The 23,109-nt window shown below is 40.8% G+C and overlaps 1 protein-coding gene across 4 annotated transcripts in view; it reads right to left on the bottom strand.

Moving 5' to 3' along the window:
* Positions 1-23,109, bottom strand: part of DAB1 (DAB adaptor protein 1) — a 318,655-nt gene that overhangs the window by 70,186 nt on the left and 225,360 nt on the right. For 3 of the 4 annotated variants that reach the window (XM_020993085.2, XM_020993082.2, XM_020993080.2), the window contains exons 5-7: positions 15,136-15,267; positions 13,783-13,902; positions 7,119-7,178 (exon numbers count right to left, since the gene is read on the bottom strand). In XM_020993085.2, the coding sequence (XP_020848744.1) occupies positions 7,119-7,178; positions 13,783-13,902; positions 15,136-15,267 (312 nt within the window). Of the gene's footprint in view, positions 1-7,118; positions 7,179-11,362; positions 11,429-13,253; positions 13,293-13,782; positions 13,903-15,135; positions 15,268-23,109 lie in introns of all 4 variants that reach the window. The other variant, XM_078156664.1, reaches the window with a different exon arrangement.

Consider the following 23,109-nt stretch of genomic DNA (forward strand, 5'->3'; position numbering starts at 1 on the left):
ATGGCTTTCATAATCAGAGGACTTGGGTTGAATAGAGGCTCCGTTACTGACATTGGGCAAGTCATTTGAACTTTCTTGGACTTAGTTTCCTTATCTATGAAATGAGGAGGTGGGACCAGATGGTTTCTAAGGCTCCACCTCTCTCTAAATCTAAGAGCCTTACTTGGTTAGGGGGCACAGAGTAGTCCCACTTGGCCGTACCATGGACAGCAGCCCATGACAGAGAAGAGGCTGGTGTCAGAGAAGGTGGATTGTCAAGAACCTGGAATGTCCAAAAGAGGAGTCTGAACTTTATTTGGTAGACAACAGGAAGGCATGAAGGTATTTGCATAGAGTCATATCAGTTACACAATGATCATTTTCCAGGCTTTATCATGGGTCTGGATAGGTATAAGCAGATGAGAGAATGAACAGGGACCCTTCTTCCTTGAAGTCTTCAAGCAAATGCTCAATGGATCCTTGTTGGGTTGGGGATATCATAGAAGAAGGGAACTCTTGCCCAGGAATGGTATCGATTAAAAGGCCATTGAGGTACCTGCCAGCTTGGAGACAGTTCCAGAAAAGGTTCTCATGTTGATGTGACAACAAATCCCATGGAGTGTTGAGCTAACCCCTAAGTGTTATCACAACCCTGTGGATAAACCCCACCTCTCTCTGCAGGTGAACAGAGGGGGAACAGGGCCTCCCATTGCTGACAGCAAGCTAGAGATACAGAAAGGATTGTACCTCCAAGCCTTCTGGAAAGTTGAAGAAGGAAGCCAAAAGAGAGGAAAGTAGGTGAAGAAACCCCCTTGGTGGGATGACCCTACTGAACACCATGCTTATCTAGAGGGTTTTTCTTTCATGGCCTCATTTGGTCCTCACCTTTGCCCTGGGAAATAGGTACAAGAGGAGGCTTTATTGTCCTATTCCTTAGAGAGGTGGGGAATCATGGGTGCAGAATAGTAAGTAAATTTAAAGATATGGTTACTGTGCAAGGCAAGTGCTATTACTACTCCTTTATTATAGATGTGGAAATGAAGCCCCAGAGAGGTAAGGGACTTGTCCGAAATTACACAGCTTAGTGAACATATGAAATGGGGTGCAAATTTAGGTGTTTCTTTGGTTTGGTTGTTTAAACCCCAAGGTTGGCACTGCCTCTAATGGACTGTGCTGATCCCTTTTCTTCGTGGAGTCCTGTTTCTTCCTATACATGGCATATCTACATATAGATAGATAGATATGTGTGTGTACACACACATATACATATATCTACTTATCTACAAACACACATACATATACATGCATATACATACATATGTATATGTATGTATATATACATGTGTGTATTGATAGATATAGATATATAAATGTATATGGAAAAGGAAGGTGATAGCTAGTGAAATATTGCTGATTAAATCACACCCTCACCTTCCCAGGCACTTTCCCCCTCATCCCTCTTCCCTTTCCCTAAGAGCTAGAGAGACAGGAAAGAAGGCAGTCAGTAAAGGATTCCAGGGCCAGTTCACTGACAGAGTCTCTTTTACTCCAAGTCAGCAGTTCCCAAACTTTGCTATCACAGGACCCTTTTACAGTCTTAAAAATCATTGAAGACCTCTCCCCTCCATCCTGCCATGAGCTTTTATATACATGGATTGTCCATTAATAGTTTAACTATGAGGAATTAAAATGTCTTAGTATTGTTATGAAAAGAGTTTTGACCTCATAGACACCGTGAAAGGGTCATGGGGATCTGCAAAGTTTCCCAGACCACACTCTGAGAATCACAGCTATAGGTTAAGGCCCTGTGGTTTAACTACTGCTCTCAAAGAGCCCCGGAAGCTGTAGGGAGGAAGCTGGCCCTATCTGCTTGCCTTTCCAGATGTGAGCAGCCCTAGTTGTAGCAGAGAGCAAGCAGATGTGGACATCAGTGGCAAGAGATTTTCCAAATTAGCTGCACAGGGGTGAACAAACAGTTGTTAGATGTTGCCTGCATTAGAGGTCATTGTCTGGCATTTGAGCTTAATCATTTTCCTTTGATTTAAAGGATGCATCTACTCAGGTGTGCAGCAAGGTGGAGAGAGGAGGAGAATCAAAAAAAATCTAGGATATAAAAACAAAAGGTATGAATGAAACTTATTTTAAAAAAAATAAAAAGCATTTTTTTTAGAAACAAAAATCTACCAGGTGAAAGAAGATCACAGACCTTGAATTAAGGGAGACTTCAGGGGCATCAAATTCAACTCATTTTACAGATGATGAAACTGAGGCTCATTTAAAATGACTTACTCAATATCAGAGAGGTAGGAAGTATCAAACACGGAATTTGAACCCAGGGGCCCCTGATTCTCCAGCTGGGGACCCTTCATCTAAAGCACATTATTCTGTTTCCTCCAGAAGAAGTAAGGAAGATGGGAGCTGGATATGGAAAATGATCTTCAAAATGTGCCTCCATCTGCTTTTGGCAATAATCACTGTCATTTCTATAGTACTCGAACATTTGTCAAATTATATCTATATCTTTATATATTTCTATATACATATTTCTCTATATATGTATTTATATATATATTTATGTGTGTGTGTGTGTGTGTGTATATATATAGTGTGTGTGTGTGTGTGTGTGTACTCAGAGTCATACATACACACACACTCATAGAATTTAAAGTGAGTACCCTAAGAGCTCTGTGACATAGGCACTCTAAGTACTGTTATCTCTGTTTTGGAGTTAAGGAAACTGAGGCTCAATGATGTCAAATGACTTTCCCAAGATCACAAATCCAGTGGGTGTGGGGGCAGGATTTGAGCCTGGGCCTTCCCAACTCTAAGGTCAGCAGACCTACCAGGATGCCACACTGACTTTTTTTTTTTAAGGCAATTGGGGTTAAGTGACTTGCCCAGGGTCACACAGCTAGTAAGTGTCAAGTGTTTGGTCTGAGGCCAGATTTGAACTCAGGTCCTCCTGACTTCAGGGCAGGTGCTCTATCCACTGCACCACCTAGCTGCCCTGCCACACTGACTTTTGTAATAATACCAGTCACTGAGATGAGAGACTTCATCTTAGAAAACATCTTCCAGGGGTTGGGAACCTATGACCTGGAGGCCACATGTAGCCTTCTAGTTCCTTGGGTGAATCCAGGTTTTACAGAACAAATCCTTTTATTAAGGGATTTGTTCTGGGAAGTTTGGATTTGGTCAAAGGGCTGAGCTTGAGGGCCTAGAGGGCCACATGTGGCCTCGAGGCTGCAGGTTCCCCACCCCTGGGACAGAAACCAGACAATCCAGACTTTGTGAATTTAGAAAAGAGACACAACACATGTGGAATTCACATTCCCAGAGAGCAGCACCAAACCTGAGGGGCACAGTCCTTGATAAATATCCCCTGCAGCTAGTGAGGCTGTTAATGCCAAAAGCTCCCTGTGTACCTGAATCAGTTAGTGGTAAGCTATGCAATTTGGAGCCAAATTGAATCGTGGAGGTTTGCATAATAGAGGCTGCAAAAAATCAAATAGAAAAATGCAGACAAATGTCTCAATGACAAAGGGACTTGATTAAATGGATGGCTAGTGGGGATGGAAACTGCTTTGTTTTTGTTTTCTTTTGTTTTTTTCTGTCCAGGAGCAGGAGAATGTTACTCAGTCATTACTGGCTGGCTTGTGATGTTCTGTTTGTCTTTATAGAGTACACACTTTAATCCCTTGTGTCTTGTAGGGTCCCAACTCCATCAAAGACCATCTCCTCTCCTGACTCACATGGTGAGTTGGGATCATAAATCCTCATTGTTAATAAGATTAATAATTAAACATGAATATTATGATAATATACAATTCTAGGATAATAACAACAAACATAGTTACATAGTACTTTACATTTTGTAAATTGTTTTCTTAGTAACATTCTGGCTTCTGAAGCCAGAATTACAGAATCACAGAAATTGACAGATGGATGGGAAGTCAGGGACCATCTCATCCGGCCTCTATCCCCATCAGAATCCACATCAGAACCTACATGACAATGGTCCATCCCATGTCTTCTTGAAGACATCCAGAGATGGGGAGCCTCCTGAGACAAGCCATTCCATTTTGAGACACCTCTAATTGTTAGGAAGTTTTCCCTGATATCTAGCCCAAAATTTCCTCTTTCAACTCATTGCTTCTGGTTCAGTCCTCCAGGTCCAAACAGAAGAATCCTGAGCCCAGTTTTGCATAACACATATTCAAATACTTGAAGACAGCTATCACGTCTCCCCTTTGTCTCCTCTTCTCTAGGCCTGTCATCCCTAGTTCTGTCAACCGATGCTCATGACATAGACTCAAGACTCTTCAACATCCTGGTTGAGTCCTTCTTAAACTGTGGTGTCCAGAACTGAAAACAACCTTGCAGATGGGATCTGACTATGTGTCGAGTACAGAAGGACTATCAGCTCCTTACTCCCAGAAGCTGGGCCTCAATGCAACTTTAGTTGGCCAGAGCCTTGTGGCTATGATTGTACATAAAGAGCTTGGAAGCCATTCAAAGTTCTGTATCTTTTTCATATAAATTCCTGATTGGCCACACCAACCTTATTCTGTACTTATGACTACAAGTTTAAAAAACAATGTAAGACCTTACATTTATCCCTATTGTCTTTCCTGTTATTTGGTTCATCTTAATTTTCTTCCCTTTCTTGCAAAAATATTGTTTTTTGGATCCAGATTCAATCGTACATCATATTGGCTATCCCTTCCAGGTTTGTCTCACCTACAAATTCAAGTAGGATGCTTTCTGTGCCTTTATCCAAATCAATGATAGAAATGTTAGGTAGCACTGAGCCAAGCACAGGTTCCTAGGGGTACTGTGGAGCATCTTACCAATAAACATTGAGCCAAATGCAACCACTCCTTAAGCCTGGGCCATTCCAAGTCCATCTAACTACACTATTGCCTAACCTGAAACTCTGGGTATATATATACATATTATAGTTCCCATTTTATAGATGAAGAAACTGAGGCAATTCCATCCAATTTACATTTATTGAGTCCTTCTATGTGTAAGGCAGTGAGAGTGTAAGTGATTTTTCCCAGGATAACACAGCTAACAAGTGCTGCAATCAGTCGAACTTGGCTCTTCTAATTCTAGCTGTTGAACAAAAAAAAAAGGAAGAAGGAAGGAAAGAAAGAAAGAAAAGAACAAAGAAGGAAAGGAAGGAAGGAAGGAAGAAGGAAAAAGAAGGAAAACTGGTATGGATCATTCATGATATAGGTCCATTTGGGAGGGTCATCTTCACTTTCAGATTGGCAGAAGGAGCCAGCTATTTACCTGTCTTTTTAGGTGACAATGATCCCAACATTGGGGGGGGGTCATGTTTTGGGAGGTGACTTAAGATGAGCTTTGTAAAACTGGTGAATGAAGTGGCAAGTTGGACATGAAACATCCTTTCCTAACTATTACCAATGGAACACAGGTAACCAGGGAAGTTTTCCACATCATCATGCTTTTCCCACTCCTAGGTCAACTAAAAGTATGGAGGTGGTAGGGGGGGTCTTCAGAGACAAAAGTGATTCTGAGAGCCTTCACTCCAAATTATGTATATGTGTCAGCAAACCCATTCACACGATGTTAATAGGATTTAGAGATCAATGCTAATTCTATTTTTCTATCCAGATCTGTGATTTTGTTTGGACTGTGGACCACCTGTTGTAAAAATACCCTAGGGATGGAAATTGGCAGCTCTTCTAGGGATGTTGTTTGGTAGCTCTTTAAAAGAGATCTTCCTGAGGTTATGGAGAGACTGAGTGACTTTCCCAGGGTCACAGAGCTTGCATTTGCCAAAGACAAGACTTGGACACAAATCTTCCTCGATTCCAAGCCTGGGACACAATCCACCATTCCAAGATCTCTCTAGGTGATATTCAACATAGTGATGCTGTGCTTATGTGGGCCATACATTGGGATCTCCCATAAACTGAAGCTGATATTGTCAGAAAATAAATCACTTCTTCCTATTGAGGGTTTAATTAATTCTTCAGTAAGGGAACAAGGAGAAAAAGATTCTCTGAAGAGGGATATAATGTTATGTATGTATGCATATGTGTCTATTAATAAACACAGAGAATTTTAAAACTCTGGAGGTTGGCTTGCCCTAGAATCCTAGGATGGAACATTAGAGCTCATCTACCCAAGCTGACATGGCCATTTTATCACTGCTTCCTTCCTCTTCCTTTAAAGGTTAGGAATAAATGGGTAGATGTGTATATAAAGACAGAAATTACTATAGGCCACAGGAGACCTCTATAAAAGTCCTCTTCTCATCAGCACAGCAAGATGACCTTGTAGTCCTGAAGATTGCCTTAGGAACATATGCTCCAACAGGTCATAGTAAAGACTGGAAGAGACCTCCAAGGCCATCTAGATCAACCCCATCTTTTTTTTCAGATGAGAAAACTGAGGTCCAGGTGTGTGAAATGAGTTGCCCAAAGCCACATACAGAGTAAGTATGAGAGAAAGGAGTGGAACTCAAGTTCTTTGACTTCAGTGCCAGGTCCTACCAACCTGGAAAGCCCACGAGTCTGTACAAGGCAACTGAAAACACTTTGTGAACACCAGTGCAGAAGTTTGGAAAGGCCTGTTGCCAGAGGGCTGGCCACTAGGTGATAAATTTTGGGTGGGGTAGGAGGGTGGATTTGTTAATGAGTCACACCAACCCATATGAGCTTCAGCGACCTTGATTTGTATTGGTGGGTGAAGCTGCTCTACCTCTCCAACAGTGAAGCCAGTAACAGTATCAGAGTGAATGAGAGTAAAACCTTCATCAGGAAAGCCTCCAGGCCTAGACAACTACATGGATATGTGCCTTAAACTGCTTCCATCTGAATGGCGACCTTCCTTAGGCAGTTAAGACTGTGAGGTTTCAGAAGTTTGGTGTGTTATCCCATTAACTGACAGGAAGTTTCTAAGACCTGTGGATCTTTTCCTTCTAAACGAGGGTCAATCTTTACCTCCTGGGAAGGTCTGGCCCTTGGCTACCTCATCACCAAGCAGTATGGACCTGTCAGATACCACCCTATGGGATTTGAATGTCTTGGCCAAAGATCCTTCTGCCCAAAATGCTCTAGAAACATGCTGTGCCATGAAATGGGAAGAGGCCACTGGATACTTACACTCACAGGCTGACTTTTTGGCACATCATAAACTCCCTCCTTCTTTTGGCTGGTAGGAACCTGATGAAAAACCAAAGAAATACAGTTAAGATGCCTTTTAAAAAGGGTTTTGTAAGACTTAAAGTGCTATGTAAATGAGAGCTACAAAAAATAATAACAATAATTATTTCCAAACAACCAAATGAAAGTTCAGTGCTCAGCCACAACAAAGAAGGAAGAAGGAGCAGCAGATGTCTTTCTGGGAGAGGCTGCTGGTTTTCAACAAGAGAATACGGGTGAGGGGCAAATTGTCAAATGGCTAGTCAATCAAAAAAACCCTTATTAAGCACCTACTATGTATCAAGCATTATGCTAAGCCCTCAAAGTGCTAAGTGTATAGTGAACAGAACATTGGACTTAGGAAGACCTGAGTTCAAATTTGGCTTCAGACACTAGTGAAATGTGTGACTCTGGGCACGTCACTTAACATCTCTTTGCCTTAATATCCTCACCTCTAAAATGGGGATAATAATAGCATTTGCACTGGGTTGTTAAGAGGACCAAGCATGATGCCTTATTTACCTCCTTTGCAAACCTTAAACATCTATACAGTAAAAATGTTAGTGATGATGATGGTGGTGGTTATGATCATGATGATGATGATGATGATGACCCCAAGGCATCACAGATTTTGAGCTAGAAGGGACTAGCTCCTTTAGGGTCCTAAGCTTTTCATGGAGTCAATGGATCAGATAAAGAGAGTCATTAGAGTCATTGCAATCACTTCAAAGGTGTAGGAGCTGATGCCTTGGAGGCGTAGTGATTTACTCAAGGTCATTCAGACCATTTTATCAAGGATGGGAAGAGATGTTAGGGTTTAGACAAAACCAAGTGAATAGCCCAAACCCCACTACAAATGGGAACTCTTCCAATGGGTCAACCTGTTAGGGTCATCTCCAAAGGGACTTCTACATAATGCATGTATTGGACCCAGATGACTTCTCAGCTCCCTTCCCACTTCAAGACTGTAAGAGTCTGTGTCAGTATATTAAGGTTTCCTCATGTCTTTGGCTTGGTTATCGAGAGAAACCACTGATCATCAATTTATTATTAGCTAGCCCAATTTGTAAACTGATTATTAATCACCCAGATGTGCTATCTCTTAGAATTTTTCATTCATCACACCCTATTCTCAAAGTTCTTATGTGCTAATGGGGGGGGGCAATGAGTACATATAAGCAGAATAAATATAATCTTAATAATAACAAATATCCCTCCTTCCCTCTCCCTCCCTTCTTCCTTCCTTCCCTTCTTTTTTTTCCTTCTTTCCTGCCTATTCTCTCTTCTCTTACACACACACACACACACACACACACACACACACACACACACACACACACACGTCTGCAGGACAGTGAGGAAAACTCTGTATTTGTAGTAAGAAGCTCTGGGCTCTGGTTTCTGGCTCCCGTACTGCCTGAGTGCCTGTGACCTTGGTCATGTCCCTTAACTCATTTAAGCCTCAGTTTCTTCGTGTCTACACTGTAGCCCTGCCTACCTCACAAATAACTTCTAAGGGCCAGATGACACAAGGAATGTAATATACCTATGCACTGCAGAACAATTCAGGGACTATTGTTTCCACCTCTCTCCCCCTTAAGCTGCAGCTTCTGCTGACCCAGTGAGAAAGCTCTGGTGTCCTGGGCCTCATCAGGAAGATACTTTTGGATTAGCAGGTAACTTGGCACACTGCAAATTATGGATAATCCAGAACTGCTGGTCTTCAAGCTGGCTAATCCTCCATTTCCTTATCCGTAAATGTGTTACATGTATATTTACTACCCACCTTGGGTGGCAAAGGTCCAATGGAAAGAGCTCTGGTTCTGGAATCAGAGGATCTAGTTCAAATCTTGCCTCTGTTACTAGCTGTCTATGGGACCCTGGAAAAATAACTTCATTTCTCTGGTGCTGGGTTCCTCATCTGAAAAATGACGGGGCTGTACTAGGTGGCCTCCAAGGTACATTCCTGCTCAATCTTGGGTCACAGAATTGTTGATTTTGTAGTTGAGGGTTGGAAGGGACTTTGGCCGCCATGTCACTGAACCATCCCTACAGCCCAGCTGGTTCAGTCAATAGAGCACAGGACTCCTTCTTTCAGGGTTCTGGGCTCTAGCTCCAGTTGGCATACATCTTTTTGAGGAGAACAGATGGAGACATTAGACTGAAGTAAAAGTGGGTTAGGGACTTGGGATGTGATTGGGACACAGAACCCCCAGCTGAACAAAAGCCCTCTACCAATGCAGTTAGGTACTTTCTCTATACCCCAGTCTTACAGGGTCACCCACAGCACTGATGTCAAAGTCAAACAGAAATGTGGGGCACAATCTGCATGTAAGAATCTTTGTAGGCTGCATATTGACTTAATTTTAAAAGGTAACATCTGCATTTTACCTATTTTTATTTATTTCATTAAATATTGTTAAATTGTAATTTAATCTGGTTTGGGCCATTCTTAGGAACATTGCCTGTGGCCTTTGGGCCATGCTTTTGGTGCTTCTACCCTAGAGCTTTGAGAATTCAAGTGACTTGCCCAGGGTCACTCAGTCAGTATGTGTCAGATTCAGGTTTTCTTGGCTCTGATTCTCCCTGTCTCTCAACTATATTAAACTGCTTCTCTGAAGGCAGATTGAAGCTAAGCCATGTTCTTTTTCCCAGCAGGACCTGCCTGATGCCAAACTGTTAGGGACTGAACTAAGATTAGATTCACACATCTGCGTCCTCAGCTCTGTGTCTCTTACTAATAAGACAGAGGAAGCAAATCATTTGTTAGTTACTGAAAATATACCATATTCATATTCATTTTTCTCAGCTGCTTAAGCTTTAGAATTAGGGTGAAAACCCCATGTTTCAATCCTAAACTGATGGAGGATCCTTTAAAGTTGCACTCTGTCCCTTGGTAACTCTTATTTAAACTTGGATTTCATGTGAGCCTTGCTTTACGTAACACACATCAGCTGAAGAGCCATACGTCAATCGTGTGCTTTAGAAATGGAATTGTTTGTTTTCATGAACCAGAATCACTGGATTTTGCAAAGGAACAGCGAGGTGCATTCTTGTTTGGGGTGAAGGAGCCCCGACGGTATAGCCAATGATGCTCATCATCCAGCAGGCTGTTTCTCTAGAGGTGTCCTATGTTTGGGGTCTCAAAAGTAGGGCTAGAACAGGCCTCAGGGGCTGTCTAGTTCAAACTTTGCATTTGATAAGTAAGGAGAGTCCAGACCAGTTAAATAATGTGCCCTAGGGTATGCAGTAACCCAGGGACACAACTATAGTATGAAATGAAGTCCTTCTGATGGCAGGTGTGGCCCTCCATATTTGCCCCTGGAAAACCTGATTAAAGTGGGACACACTCCTACAAATAACAGCAGAAATGAATGCAGATGGCTGGAAAAGATTGTAGAACACAGAATGTAGAGCACAGACTGTTAAACTATGGAATGCTGAAGTTGAAATGGGCCTTGAATATCATTATTATTATTATTAATATTATTGCATTGATGAAAATGATGATAACAGCTAGCAAACATTTATACACTGCTTTAAGGTTTATAGATGCTTTAAATATCTTATCTTATTTGATCCCCACATCAATCCTGAGAGCTAGGTGTATTATTATTATTCCCTTTTTATTGATGGGGAAATGGAAGCTGGAAGACAATAAGTGACTTGCCCAGGGTCACAAAGCTAGTAAAGGTCCTTTGATCATAGAAAGCTAGAAGTGGAAGGGATCTTAGAATACAGAATGCTAGAACACAGAACAAAAGATGTTGGAGTTGTGAGAGACCTTGGAACATAGACTGCTATACAGTCAAATGCCCAATGACAGAGCTGGCAAAGACCTTAGACTATTAGAGTTAAAAAGGATCTGAAAGATTCTCTATTCTAAGCACCCCATTTGACAGCAGAAGGCAAGCAACCTATCCAAGTGAGTGAGTGGAAAACTGCAGTCTTGAATCCATACCCCTTGAATCACAGTCTGGTGTTCTCACCAAGACTCCAGGGTGCTACTTCAGATGAACCATTAACATCATCCCCAGACTCACTCACATCATTAAACCATGCATCAGAAATACTAAAAGGGCACATCCCTGAGTGCCTGTGCCTTGTGGAAAGAGAGGTACTCCTCCCCAATTGAGGAGGGGGTCTACATTCTTGAGGTCTGGGCTCTGCAACAGTGGTAAGTGAGATGGCAAGTAGTTGGATACCTGATAAATGTTCTCTTCCGTTTCAGGCTCACGAATTGGCTCATGTCCAGCCTCAAACACAATGTACTATTGGATCGTCATCCAAAGAAGAAAGGTCAGAGATGGAAAAGAAAGGGAGAAAAAGACCATTTGGAACAGGAGATCAATCAGGCAAGCATTAAAGACATAGACACAGAGCAAAGGCTTAACAGAGACCAGGTGGTCCGGGGAGAAGCACAATCAATGAATGGCTAACAACACAGTCAGATTGTTTTTGAAACAAAAGCAGTTGAAAGGAGGAGAATCTGTCTACTAGTCTACTCACTAGTGTTTTTATTGCTGAGACTCTGACATTACATCACCACCAGACAAGTTTACGCACTTTGGGGGTACAATCACATTCTTATTTAACACAGGGACAAGAAAAGTCCTCCCCTGCCCCCTCCATCTTTGTTACTATTTCTGGTATAAGCTTCTGGAGCAACAAGGAAGCATATAGAAATGTGAAGTGACTTCAGACCTCTGAATGTCACTTTCTTACTTCTTCCAAATTGAAAATATAGCATTAACTGGCAATAGAGTACCGCTGAAAATAGCCTGCATGGTCAAAGAGTAATCTCTTTGAAAGAAAAACAAAAACAGATTTATAGGTATAAACCTAACACTACCAGCTTTTGTAGTTGTTATTTTGGTTTGGGAAAATACAAGTTTTTTTAGGGGAAAAATGAAACCTTTATATCAACCAGCGCAATAATTGTACATCGATTTTAGATTATCAATTTATCGTATAGCTTTTTTTTTAAAAAAAAAGATTATACCTACATTACTTAGAAAGGACATATGAGGAAAGATGCTATCTACACTCAGAGAAAGAATTGATAAAGAGAAGTATATAAAGAATAATGTTACATATATAAGTATGCATTGTGTGTGGAAGTGTGTATATATGTGTGTGTGTCTAATGGTAGCTATCTCTAGGGCTAGGGGAGGAGAGCAGAAAAAAAGGGGAAAAATGAAATTTACACGATAGCTTTGTGGTATATTTAAAAAATAATAGCAAGTTGTACATTGTGGATTTGCAGTTTCATGTGCAATTATCTTTTTTTATTACACTATGTTCTGGAAAAACTGTTTTATTCTATAAATTAAAAACAAAAATAAATTAAAATATAATATATATAAGAGCCCAATTGTGTATTAGCATGAATTACATGGTGCATGGGGGGAGTTGTGCCAGCCATATCACTGTTAAATGCCTTACATCTATAAATTCTAAAGCAATATTTTTTAAAAAATGATCAAATCCATGTGTCTTGAATAGAATACAAATCAATTTCATACTTGGATGCAGGAGAGGAGAACTCATCCACCTCAATGTTGCTATTGTTTTTCTCTGCGCTTATGAGCTGTTGTGTCCACTATGATATAAGGCTATGTAGTCAAAGACTCCAAAGAAACCAAGCCCAGTGCAATCATCTATCGGGAAACAGGTGACTATCCTTTCTCCAGGACTGTCCTTTGTTGCTTGTGTGAGCCAATTGGCCAATCTTTGTTTCAGAGAATCACCTGTATTATTTTTCTAATGAACAAGGAATGCTCACCCCACTTTTAAAAGTATTCAGCTCCTGGTACAGATTTTAAAAGCAATATGGGGGTGGAGAGAGGAAAGTAAGAAAGGGAAATCTCTTGCACTCAGTCCTCCATGATTGATACTTGGATATGTTCATTTTTAATAGCCATCTTTTTCTAGATCTAGTTCTTAAGCTCCCTGAAGAGTTTTTAGACTCACTCTACTCTTTCCAATCAGGGGTCGTCCCTCTAGATCGCTGACAGACAACAAGCACGTCATTGCACTAGTCTAGCCTCAATGCTTGCTGGTGACTTTGTAAACCCACAAAGCTTCCAAAATTACCTGGTACACGGGATCTTCTACATCCTCCTCCAAAATTGTCTACCGCAGAGTCAGAGAAGGGAGGGCAAAAAGCAAAGGATGAAAAAAGAAGAGATGTGAGACCATAGCAAGAAATTAAAGGACTGCAAAGAAACCAGCCTTTGGGAGGAGAGGTGTTTCTGAAGAGGAGCAGCTGGAAAGGTGTGGAAAAAGTCCAAATTCTTAGAAACTTCCCCTCCACTCGTCCCTCCCCCCCACTTCCCCCATTTCATTTCAGATGACAGCTCTGACAATTGAATTTCTTTGCTTCTCACTAATACCACAAATTGGTTTGAAGATTTCACTGGTCTCTTGACTTTATCTCAAAGCTCAATCACCAACAGGAAAGAGAACGTCAGGCCATGTAGAGCCTCCTTACAATAGCCTGTTTCTTCCCAGGTTATTTACACCAAGGTTCTCATCAGGTAGTGCAGGCACTAGCTAACAACTTCACATCTGTTTACTCAGAGCTTCCATTTTTGTGGGCACCGGGCCAGATGTGCAGATGTACCTGGTATACCGCCTGCTCACACTGTTTGTCCTTCTGTGCCTTCTTCTCTAGCTCTTCTCTCTGTTTCAATTCATAAATGAGCTGAAAGAGATCACGAAGGTCAAGGATCACAGGTTCGGCCTGCAGAGAGACAAAGTAGGAGGCCCACGTTAAGAATGGAATAACCCCCCTTGGGCAGTGAGCAAATTCTCTCCCTGCTGGCTCCAACCTCCAGAAGCTCATTTTATTATTAACTTGAAAACACTTCACCCTAAATTAATTCTACCTTGTTTATATTGGCTTAGCAAATTGCATCTGGGCAAAAGTTCATTCTGCTAGCTAATTATATTTGCAAATTAATAATAATTATAATTATATACTTAAAAGGTGCTGCTTTTTATTTGGTAGTATCTTTTAATACAATGAAATGAGCATAGGCTCTTTGTAAAAGAATTATTTATTTTCTCTTGCTTTCTTTTTTTTGTGGGAGACTGTGAACAGAAGCAAATTTGTTTGTATACAATGAGTATATCGGTTTAATTAGAAAGAAAAAGAATTAGTCATTAGGAGAAGTGAATGGAGAAAAAAATAGAGATGGGAAGAGAATGATTTCTTCTTGAAGGGTGCTTAGATGCTGGTGAGGGCACCCTCTGGAGGATAGAGGGTTGAGGGGCAATGGCACATTCCATATGGTGAAGAGGAAAAAGTTTCGGATGTGGAGGTAAAGGACCTGGGCTCAGATTCCAGTTCTGCTATCTGTGTGACCTTAGGCACATTATTAAACCTTTACCTTCTTCCTCTGTAAAATTAAGGATTGGACTAAATGATTTGTGAGGTTCAACCAAATCTACAGCTATGGGATGTAACCTGGCAGGGGCAAAAGAAAGGTTAATTTGAAGTCTCAGGGTAACAATTCAAATCCTGACTCTGCCTCTTATTTCCTGTGTGACCTTGGAGAAGTTACTTAATCTCTCTGGACTTCCACTTCCTCACCAGGAAAACAAGAAGACTGGATGAGATGGACTCTGAAATACCTTTTACTTCTAGATCTATGATCACTCCACCTATCATGCCCAACAATATGTCCATTCAAAGAGAGACCCAATCAATGACTGAAATAGGATTTAGAGGTAGCAGAACTTTAGCAGGGAGGTCAGTTCAACCTTGTTATTTTATATACAAAGAAACCGAGGCCCAGAGAGGTTGTGACTTCCCCAAGGTCACACAGGAAGTAAGTGGCAGAGCCAAGATTCAAATTTGGGATTCTTGACTTCAAGCCTATCTTTCTTAACTCTGCACCATTCTGACAACCCCAAAGTGAAAGGAAAATGCACTGATGCTTCTAGGTAGTTGCTGGTAGAGCAGGATACTCACTGCCTGGGCTGTTTTGATGGCCACAAATCTGTGGTTTCCCTCCTTCCCACAGACATATCCAAAGGCTCGGTGGTCTGTGATATCCTTTGCAATGTAGGAAATTTCATGCACAGCATGATGATGCTGGAGTGCCTAAAAAGAGATAGAGGGAAAGGTTCTTTCAGAGAGCAGCCTATCTGATATGCAAAGCATGATGGGAAGGTTTTTACCTCCATGACCATGGACCCTGAGGAATTCAGCAAAATTTTGGGGATCAGACAGAAGGAAGAGAATCTTAGAGGAATTCTGAAATGATACTACGGACTTAACATTTTGATCAGGTTAAGAGAAATGAGAATATTCTGAATACTTTAAAGAATCATACAATGTCTGACACATAGTAAGCACATAAATTCATGTTGTTGATTGCCGACTGATCTGCTTTAAAAAAAAAAGCAAGTTAATTTCAGCACTTTGGAGAGTACCAGGTAAATTATAAAGTTCTGTTGAGTTAATGTTGTAGTTGGTTATATTGATTTGATTCAGAAGTATGATTTCATCTGTTCAGGGACCTCCAAGTGTGGAGATTCCTTCCACTACTTCAGACTGAAAACTTCTAACCAACCATTTTAAAGAATCTCTTGTGGCTCTTAGAGCTTAAATGACTACTTGCTCATAGTCACAAAGTCATTTTCTACCAAAGGTAGGATTTTAATCCAGGTCTTCCAAACTCCAAGGCCAGTCCTCTATCCATGATGCTACACAGCCATGATAACAATTAGGTTTCCACCTCTGTATGAAAGCAAAAGTCTTACTTTGTGATCCTAGACTATGATTTGGTGACCTTTTTCTTTCTCTTGCCTGCTCTAAGGCCAACCTTACCACTTCCCAGTCACCTTATAGGATCACAAATTTAGGACTTAATAAATGCTTATTGAATTGATTTGCAAACTGTTGGAAACAACCAGGTACATTGGATAGTATCCAGATATTTTGGAAAAGACAATTCATTCAGAGTCAAAGGATTTGGATTCAAATCCCCACTCTTCTACCCACTATTTATATGATACTGCACAAATCATGCAACCTATGATGGCCTTATTTCCATTCCATTCATTTTAACAAACATTTAAGAAAAGAATATGAAGACAAAAAAATGTCCTTGTCTTTAAGAAGTGTATAATTTACCAAGGAAATGATAACATTCACATAAGGAAGTAAATGTAAAGTAGATACAAAATAATATAGTGTTGTCAAGAGGGAGAGAGTGCTAATGACTGAGGGCATCAGGAAAGGCTCATGTAAAAGTTGGTACCTGAGTTCTACAAGATAATGGGATCAGACTAGTAACCTCTGAGGTTCCTATAATCCTATGATCTCCAATTCTGGGCAAGCTCTCACCTCACACCCATGGCCAACATCCAGGTGCTTCTGGTTTGCTTCCTTTGCCCATGTGGACTTCTGCATGACTCAGTATCATGGGATAGTGTTTGTTCAGAAAACTCTGCTTGTCTCTATTTGGTTCTATGATGTCATGAGGATAGACAGCTCCCTCTAACAATAGAGATTCACATCTTTTCTGCAATATGTAGTCTTAGAGATCTGATTGGAACATTTCTATGAACTGCCCAGGGTCACATGGACAGTATATACAATAGATAAAATCAAAGATTTTTTTTTATCTATGAAGGATCCTTAGACACAATAGCACCCAACTCTTTTATTTAACAAATGAGGAAACCAAGGCAGAAAGAGGTTAAGTGACTTGTCAATTAATTTGCATTTAACTACTTTTTATCTATTTGTATTTATTAACTTTAGATCAATGGTGTACATATTTTTATAAGCATTTATCTCTCCCATTAGAAGGTAAACTCATTGATAGTAGGAGTTGTTTCACTCTTTGTAGCTGTATGCCCAGAACTTAGCCCAGAGCCTGTGCACACAGCAGGAAGCTTAATAAATATCTGTGGTTTGACTGATTGCTCAAGGTCACACAGCCAGTATGTGTCAGGACCTAAATCCAGGTCTTTTTGATTCTTTATTGGGTTCTTTATTCATGAAACAGAACTGCCTTTCAGTGAATTGTAAGGGACCTTTAGATTGTGGATGACAGCGACTCCAAAGAGCAAACTGCAGATTTTTGTCAATGTGTTAATGAAGTGAAACAGTTGCAACGTGTACTCACACAACTGGGAGGTTCTGGTTGAAGGAGCTTGGGTGAACTACATTCTGATATGTGCAGGGAAGCAGAGTGGAGACCAGCCACTCATTTCCTTACTTTGCCTTTCCTTTAATGCTCTCTTTTGACTGGCTGTTAAGAAAGATGTCATCTCAGGGAGGCCCCTATTCTATTCAAGTTCACATTGTCTTATTGATCGTCAAATTGTGCTTTGGAAATTGAGCCATGATTAGAAGTCTTCCTTGTGGAATTAGATCCAGAGATTATTGCATGATGGGAAAATCACACCTAATGTATGAGATAGCAGATGGAGACACTTTAATTTTCTGGGAGCTTTCATTAAGTTCTAAAATCAAAACATTTTAAACTATACCTTATATTGCCTGGAAAAGTACATCTGCATGTGCCTTCCGGGCTTAAAGATATATTTGTAATCTTACCCTCTCTCAGAGTTAATTTTGTGATGAATTGAGGATATTTTTTAAGAAGTCTCATCCATTTGAAAAAAGGTTCTTTGTGGGTTGATCAATCACTGTCTTTGCCAACTCTGTACTATGCCAGCATAATGCAGATGGTGGGGATCGCAAATGCTTTAGAATGCAGTAAATGCAACAGCAGGGTAGCTGTGTTTCATCCCTGCCTCTCATAATACCTGCAAACACTCATCCATTAGACCTCACAATTGACTCAAATGGACAAGATGATTCATAGCAAGAAGACGTGAAAGGGCCTGGAAAAAGTCAGAAGCCCACTAGGGCTCTTCCCTCTCTCCCTCACCTGCCATGTCCAATCATATAACAAGTCCTGAGGATTCCACCTTTACCAATATCCCTCACCCATCCAATCCATCCTGAATACCACTGCTAGGATAAGTTTTTTTTTTTTTACACAGAGATCAGAGGATATCATCGATTTAGAACTGGAAGGGGCACTAGAGGTCATCAGATTAAACACTCTAGTGCCACAGGGGTGAAATGAGATTGGAACCCAGGTTTTCCTGACTCCAAGTTCAGCACTCTCTCCACCAGATGATGCTGCCTTTCATCAATCTGTTCATGCAACTTCTCTACTCAAGAATTCTGTCCCTTGAGCAAACATTGTCATAGAGGAACTGGATTGTAGGGAAGATCAACAGGGCAGAAGTGACAGATAAGAAGGGCATAAATACTGTCCTGAAATACAAGGAGAAAGCTTGTTCGTAACATATGAATCATTTATTCATCAAACTATATCATCTGTGGCCCTTCCCCCTCCCACTGCTACAATTCCTCAGAAAAGGCTACTTCTGAATCATGACACTCTGTGGGTCTGTACCCTCTCTAAACTATAACGCACAGGCCCTTCTAATGTATTTGCCTTCAATAGTTAGCCAGAGGACCCAATTATTTCAAAGCAAAGGCTTCTAGTAACATAGCATCCCCCAAAAAGTAGTAATAGAACATACCTACCTATAAAACTGTGGCACACTTTGCACAAACATATGCACTTGCAGTAGAAGGAACAGATACATATAGGAAGTATGTGTGGAGAGGTGCACACCCAGCCAGGCCAGAGCACACAAGCAGGAGCTATGCCACACTGCCGATTCTGCAGGGAAACCGATGCCTTCAGGGGACAGCACCCTGCTGAGGTCTTGGCTGGGTGTGTTAGCCTTTATTGAACACTGTCCCACTGGCCATAGCAGAGTCTCTGCTGGACAGCACCACCAGACATACACATGCAGTCTTGGCTGGATGCTACTCTTCTGGACACCATTCTGCTCTATACTGCCTTATCTGAAGTAGTATAACTGTCACTGATTCTAGAGTCAGGTGTCTTAGGTCCAAATCCACTTCTGGTCACTACTGCATTATAAATTTGGACAAGTCATTTCCTGGGCCTTACTTAGTTCCCTCTTCTGGAAATATGGCTGGACCATCCACCCTGGAGTTCCCTTCTGAAAGTACATCTATAAGCCAGAAATATGTTCCTGCCAGCCACTGCTCCACTGGGTACTGTTTCATGGAGTTTCTGCCATTCTCTGCCAGGTATGTCCCCAGTTGAGAACGTGGCTACGAACCTTACCTCTAATCCTAGTTTCTGACTTCAGCTGAAGTCCTTGGGTACAGTGCTATCATAAGAAGAGTAGGCTCTGCCATGCTCTTTTAGTTCAAAACCAGAAGAGTTTCTATTTTTTCATAAGTTATAAAAGATGCTGCCTCAGCAACAGATCTTCTTTAAGGAGTGGGAAGGAAGGAAGGTGAACCTTTTCAACTTCTTCCTTTACCAAACAGTCTGTCTTATTCCTTTCAGAATTCTGGCTATGAGGTTTCTCACGTCTTAGAGGAGATTCTCAGGGCCAGATGCTAAGCTTTTCAGAACAAGGGGCTAGCTAAGCTTTAGCTAAGTAGTTAGGGCCAACAGGCCCACATCTTTCCTTTTGAAATGAATTTTCTGGTTGCTGGGTACGGTTGACCTCATTCTAGCTTATGGTGAGTATTCCATATATCTCACAGTTTTAATTTCTGAAGGTTAGGATACATCTGGTCATTAGCCAATAACCATTGGCACATGGTGAAGGTCTGTGATACTTCAGGTTTTGAATCCCAAACCCCTCCAACTCTCAATGCAGATGAATAGACAAAGAAAGGGCAGCTAGGTGGCCCAGTAGATAGAGTGCTGGGCCTGGATTCAGGAAGACTCATCTTCCTGAGTTCAAATATGACCTCAGACACCAGCTGTGTGATCTTGGGGAAGTCATTTAACCTTGTTTGCTTCAGTTTCCTCATCAGTAAAATGAGCTGGAGAAAGAATAGGCAAATTACTCTACTATCCTTGCCAAGAAAATCCCAAATGGGGTCAGTAAGAGTCAGATTCTACTGAAAGCCACTGAACAACAACAAGATGAAGAAAAGGCACAAGGACAAAGCTAAGCCCAGGACAAAGTCTTTCTCTCTCTACCAGACTAGTCTCATCTTTTGCCAGTTCCTATGTAGATAACAGCCAACCAAATTCTAAAGGTCTTCTGAGCTCGCCTTTACAAGTCAACTTGTATTGCATAGTGTTGCTCTGGGCTCTGGGAGAGATGGATGAGATATCACAAGGAACAGAGATAAGACAAAGTTCAATAAACAATATGATAAGTCCGTCCAAGAAACGGAAACAATACTTTGTGAAATCTGAAAGAAAAAATCCTTACTGAGAAATGAGGTCTGGATCAGGGAAGATTTCTTGGAGGAAATGGAATTCTAGCTTGGCTTGAAAGGGTAGGTAACATAGGTATGGAAATAATGGTGTGTGGTATACATGTTTGGCCAGGGAGAATAGGGTGTGGGGCAAGGTGAGAGAAATACAGCTACAGATTTCCCTATAGCCCGAGTTGTTTTGAAGCCTAGAGTACATGAAGGGGAGTGAAAAGAGTAAAGATGGAAAGGGAAGGTGGTGCAGAGAGGTGGGACAGGGGAGGCTGGAATGCCAGGCCAAAGAATGTGAACTTTGCCAGGTGGCAACAGGGGGTAACAGATTCATGTTTTAGGTTTTGTTTGATTTTTGGTAAGTACCAGATCATTATATTAACATTGTAATAGATTTTTTTTTATTTTTACAACACCTAGATTTTCCCTTGTGCCTTTCCACCTCTTTGACAGCCATAGCTTAAAATAAAGAATGTTTTTAAAAAAGACAAAGGGAAAAATAAAAATTCAGTAAAACTGATCTAGCCATAGAAAAAGTCTGCAGTGATATTCGATATTCTACACCTGTGTGTAGATATGTGTGTGTGTGTGTGTGTGTGTGTGTGTGTGTGTGTGTGTCTTTCATCCTTAAATTTCCATGATCTCTTAAATTCCCATAAGACCCCTGGCTTGCCAGCATGACAAAAAAGGGCAGTTCCCCTCCACATTCGCTAGAGGAGTGTTTAGAGAGTGCTATTGTTGTTTGTCTCCTGGCCCCCTGGCTTCACGATTCAGAAAACACGTCCAAAAATATGTTAAGAAAAGAAAGGCACTTCTAATGAGCCTGTGCCTCCCTTTGTGTAGTTAGGTTTTAACTACTGTAATTGCTCATGGTGTGAAGTCTTGTATTTTCCATGTGTCTATTTTTATTCTGAGTCTGTCTACTTATTTCTTTTTTCATGTGTTTGAATCCTGTTGAGTTGTTTTTTCTTTCCTTTTCCTCTCTTTCAGTTAATAGTGTTGCCTCGGGGGGGGGGAACAATATGAAGGCTAAATAGTGTGGAATTTATTTTTTTGAAAAACAACTAATGGTAAAGTGTTAAGCAAATTACTTTCTAATCTATATAGTATTTAATTGACTGTATTGAACCATACCACAAATTAAGTCTTCTCTGTAATTTGTTCTGTCAGATGGTAACCCTCCAAACAATTTGATACTCCATTTAAAAATTGGTAAATGGTTCACGGAGAAGCTGAGGATTGAGCCTTAGAGAGCATCAGATAGCACAGCCTACTTTGGTACAGGGTATCAATGAATTTTTCTAGTCAGATCTTAAAATGTCTTGTTGTTGCAAATACATCTCATTTCAGACTGCACAAAAGACTCTCTTGAATTTTTGACCATTCAAGTGAGGGGGTTGGAGGAGATGAGACCATTGATGGGCCCACTGTGAGCTTTGCCTCTACTCATTTGAAATGTTATTTTCAATTACTGTCCTTCTTTATTCCAGCCATATGAGACTTCTAGTCCTGCTGCTTCCACTAGCTAGGAGTGTGACCTTAGCAAGTCATTGAAATCCATTTTTATCTTTTTTAAAATGAGGGCACTGGAAAAGATCACCTCAAAGTTCTCACCCAGTGCTAACAACCTCTATTTAGGGCTGGAGGTCTTTTTCTGGCCCTAACATTCTAGGTTTTATTTTCTAAACTATATTCTAAGGTCCCTTTTGGGTCTACCATTCCGTACTTAGAAACCATTCAACAAGCATTCATTAAGAAAGTCTTCTGTGTCAGGTACTGTGGTAGAATCCAGAATGCAAAGAAGAAAATGGAACAGCCTCTGTCTTCAAGGAATGCATGTTCAGTTGGGGAAGACAGCAGGTACAGATACAGACACAAAACAGACACAAAGAGATTTTGGTGATAGTGGGGGCAACTAGCAACTGGGGGATTGGGGGAGACATCATATTGGAGGTGTTTCTTGAACTGAGCCTGAGTTCTAAGATTCTCTATTCTGAGATCTCTTATAGCTATAGCACTGTATGTTGTAAGATCTCTTCCAATCTTAACATTGCATGTTCTAAAGTCCTTTCCAATCCTGTCATCATATATTATAAGGAACTTTCCAACACATGTTCTAAGGTCCCCTCCAGTCTTAACATTATATGTGTTCTAAGGTTTGTTCCAATCCCAACACTACATGTTCTAAGGTCCCTTCCAGCACATTTTCTAAGTCCTTTTCAAATCCTATCATTGCATATTCTAAGATCCCCTCCAATCTTAACACTATGTTCTAAGGTTCCTTTGATTCTTAACACTGAATATTCCAAGGTCCCTTCCCATATATGTTCTAAGTACTCTTCTAATCTTAGCACTGCATGTTCTAAGGTTCCTTCAATCCTTGAGACTATACATTCTATATGGTAACTTCCAATGTGTGTTCTAAGATCCCTTACAATCTTAACATTGTATGTCCTAAGGTCTCCTCCAATCCTTATACTGATGCTCTAAGGCTCTGGCTCTGACATTCTGTTCTATAATCCCTTTCTGAGCTAACATATTATACTCTATATTCTATTTTTTTTAGGTTCTAAAGTTCTTTCTGGCTTTGATAATCTATATCCTAAGGTGCCTAGAAACTTCCATGTTCCGGTTTTTCAT

Source organism: Phascolarctos cinereus, unplaced genomic scaffold (assembly GCF_003287225.1).
Source record: "Phascolarctos cinereus isolate Bilbo 61053 unplaced genomic scaffold, phaCin_HiC Scaffold_5;HRSCAF=322, whole genome shotgun sequence".
NCBI lineage: Eukaryota > Metazoa > Chordata > Mammalia > Diprotodontia > Phascolarctidae > Phascolarctos > Phascolarctos cinereus.